This window comes from Lolium perenne, chromosome 5 (genome assembly GCF_019359855.2).
Source record: "Lolium perenne isolate Kyuss_39 chromosome 5, Kyuss_2.0, whole genome shotgun sequence".
In the NCBI taxonomy this organism is placed as follows: Eukaryota; Viridiplantae; Streptophyta; class Magnoliopsida; order Poales; family Poaceae; genus Lolium; species Lolium perenne.
Genome location: NC_067248.2, coordinates 201,814,809 through 201,818,417, shown reverse-complemented (window position 1 = coordinate 201,818,417; position 3,609 = coordinate 201,814,809). Strand labels below are relative to the sequence as shown.

Here is a 3,609-nt window from a genome sequence, read left to right as displayed (position 1 = left end):
CGGCACTAAAATGGAAGAAAGGCCAATGCAATTAAGAAGTGCCAAATCAAATAAGAGATAAGTAGCTAGTATGAACTAAATGGAATGCCTCATACTTTGTTGGTCGAAACAAATATTAACATTCATGGATGGGGTCAGCGAAGCCAAGTAGGATGCACAAGAGATTGATATTTGTGCCATCACACCAGGTTCACTGGCCCCACCCCAGAGTGTACAATTTACCAAACATTCTAATCATCGGCCAATGCAATTAATAAGTGGCAACTCATATAAGAGACAAGTAGCTAGTATGAACTAAATGGAAATGCCTCATACTTTGTTGGTTGAAATAAATATTAACATTCCGGGATGGTGTCAGCGAGGCCAGGTAGGATGCACAAGAGATTGATATTTGTGCCATCACATCAGGCTCGCTGGCGCCACCCCGGAGTGAATAGGTGACCAAATATTCTAATCATCGGCACTAAAATGGAGGAAAGAGCCAAGTGGTATCAACTAGATAGCATATGCCTCATACTTTCTTGGTCGAAACAAATATTAACATTCATGGATGGAGTAAGTGAGGCCAGGTAGGATGCACAAGAGATTGATATTTGTGCCATCACACCAGGCTCACTTGCTCCATCCCCGAGTGTACGAGTGACCAAACATTCTAATCATCCACACTAAAATGGAAGATAGAGCCAAGTGGTATCAACTAGATATCATATGCCTCATATTTTGTTGGTCGAAACAAATATTCACATCCCGAGACGGAGTAAGCGAGGCCGGTAGGATGCACAAGAGATTGATATTTGTGCCATCACACCAGGCTTGCTTGCACCGCCCCAGAGTGTATAGGTGACCAAACATTCTAATCATCGGCACTAAAATGGAAGAAAGAGACAAGTGGTATCAACTAGATATCATATGCCTCATACTTTGTTGGTCGAAACAAATATTAACATTCAGGGATGGCGTAAGCGAAGCCAAGTAGGATGCACAACGGATTGATATTTGTGCCATCACACCAGGTTCACTCACGCCACCCCAAAGAGTAGTGATCGACCAAACATTCTAATCATCGGCACTAAAATGGAAGAAAGAGCCAAGTGGTATCAACTATATAGCAACCAGTGAGCATGAGCATTCATTTTGAAGGTGTAGGCTATGTTCAATAAATAATGAGTGAGAACAGAATTTTTTGTTCAATACATTATGCACTACTCTGGTTTGTTTATATGCATCTCCTACCTTCTCTCTCCACATGGGATTCTCGTCGATGGAATCTGGTACCGGGTGGCATGGCGGAGCTCCATCTCTCGGAGCCGGTAGAGGAGCTCCATGGACACCCAGGATTTCAGCAACATGGGGTATGCTGAACTGCTATTTGTTTGCACATTTTGTCTCCAGATGACATGATAAGTTGACTGTTGACACCCCATTGTTAAGAATTTTCTACGCTTCTTCTACTAGTTATGTTTCTTCTTAATTGTGTGCTACATTGCACATTTGCACAATCACATGAACACACATGCAATGCAACGCCTAAGTTTTTCTTTGGACTGATATATGAGGACGACGTGCAGCTGGAACAAGTGTTCGACGTGCTACCGCGAATTCAACCGGATGGACCACCTGGTGGAGCACATGCGTGTATCGCACCACTCGGCCCACGAGCCCCACTGCGGCGTATGCGGCAAGCACTGCTACTCCCTGGACGCCCTCCGCGACCACGGCTTCACCGCCCACAGGTCCACCTCCGCGCGCCGCAGATCCAACCACCACCACCCCACCCGCTGGCAGCGCCCTCCGGCGCGGGTGCACGTAATTAAGATACGGCGCCATGGACAAGCTGTGCACGCTGCTGTGCCACTTCGACAAGGGCTCCGCCGCCATGGCCAACGAGATCAAGGCGGATCTCGAGGGCAGCAACGTCGCCGCCAAGGTGGAGGCCATGAAGCGCGCCGTCACGCTCCTCCTCAATGGCGAAACCCTGCCCACGCTCTTCATCACCATCGTGTGCTACGTCCTCCCCTCCGAGGACCACACCATCCAGAAGCTGCTGCTCCTCTACCACGAGATCATCGACAAGCGCGACTCCGCCAGCTGCGGCCTCCCGGAGATGATCCTCATTTGCCAGAACCTCCGCAAAAACCTGCAGCACCCAAACAAGTACATCTGCGGCGTCACGCTGCGCTTCCTCTGCCGCCTCTCCGAGCCGGAGGTGCTCGAGCTGCTCGTGCCTTCCATCCTCGACAACCTCGAGCACCGCCACCACTTCATCCGCCGCCACGCGCTCTCCGCGATCTCGTCTATCTACCGCCTCCCGCACGGGGACTAGCTCATCCCCGATTCCCCCGAGCTCATCGAGCGTGCGCTCCCCTCTGCCTCGTTGTCTTCCCTACCTCTGGCGCCCTCCAGCCGTGCCCAACTGAAAGAGAAAGATCTATATTCCGTGTTTTGTGTGTTTGGTGACAACACTTGAATGAATTTAACAGTGCGCAAAGATTGTCTTTGTTAGATTTGCAAGTGCACGGTGCCCTCGCTGAACACGTCATGATCGGAGGACTGAAGCGTAGTTTATAGGTTTTCTGGTTTTGTGTGTGTGTCGCGAGGTGACATGGTTGGAGAGGAAGAGAGGAAAAATCTGTTTATGCCAAAGCGGTACTACCGGTACCAGTAGCGGTGGTACCGCTACCCTACTGGTACCGCCTCTCAGTACCGCTCTGGAGTTCTGCACAGAAAAAGCCCCACAGTGAGCTTTACGGTACCTCTGCGGTACCTTGAGCAGTGGTACCGCTTGAGAGCGGTAGTACCGCCTATGGTACCGCTTAGGTACCGTAACTGGAGTTACGACACCACTTCTGTGGTACGCTCTGGTACCGCGCGTGATCTAGTAACTCCCAGAGGCCATTGTGGTACCTCAAGCGGTACCGCGGGCGGTACTACCGTTGTGTGTCCACGTGGCCAGATCTGCGGGGGATTTCGAACCCAGTGTGGTACCACCGCTTTCCAAAGTGGTAGTACCACTTAGGCAAAAACAACACATAACGATTGGATTTTGGGGCCCCTATAAAAAGGCCCCTTCTTCCCCAACTTTTTTCAAGCTCTCCTCTCTCTCTCTCCCCCTCCATTGTTGCTGAGCTCAAACCTTGTGGTTCTACCCACCTAGCCAATCAATCTTGCCCAAATTTGGAGGAGTGGTGGAGGAGGCCCCGATCTACCAATCTACCAAGAGAGAATTCACCAGTACCATCTAGTCCTTAGTGGATCTTGTTGTTAGGGTTCCTACAATGGGATCTTGGAAGAAGTGCTCCTATGGAGGCTAGCTTGGTGTTGTTCTAGCCCCATAGGGTGTTGGGAGCCTCCTAGTGTTGTGGAGCTCGCCCCAACCTTGTGAAGGAACCACCGCCTCGACCGGTGCCACAGTGGAGAAGGGGGGGCCCCTTTGTGGAGCTCTCTCGAGGAAGAAGGTGAGGCCTTCCTTCGTGGTGTGGCCGCCTAGCCTCTTGTGTGAGGCTAGCACCTCCTCAATGCAGGCGTTCTCCCTTTTGTGGGAGGAACTGTGGGAAACAAACCTTGCCTCATCTCCGCGCCCTCCGGTTGTCCCGCTCCTTACTCTTACTA

General features: G+C 51.0%; 1 protein-coding gene across 1 annotated transcript; it reads left to right on the top strand.

Moving 5' to 3' along the window:
* Positions 1 to 1,825: 1,825 nt before the first annotated feature.
* Positions 1,826 to 2,323, top strand: LOC139831719 (coatomer subunit beta-2-like). The gene has a single exon (XM_071821042.1). It carries the CDS (start codon positions 1,826 to 1,828, stop codon positions 2,321 to 2,323), a length of 498 nt encoding a protein of 165 aa, XP_071677143.1.
* Positions 2,324 to 3,609: the final 1,286 nt, after the last annotated feature.

Coding starts and splice junctions, on each gene's coding strand:
- LOC139831719 (XM_071821042.1), top strand. CDS start 1,826: ATGGACAAGCTGTGCACGCTGCTGTGCCACTTCGACAAGGGCTCCGCC.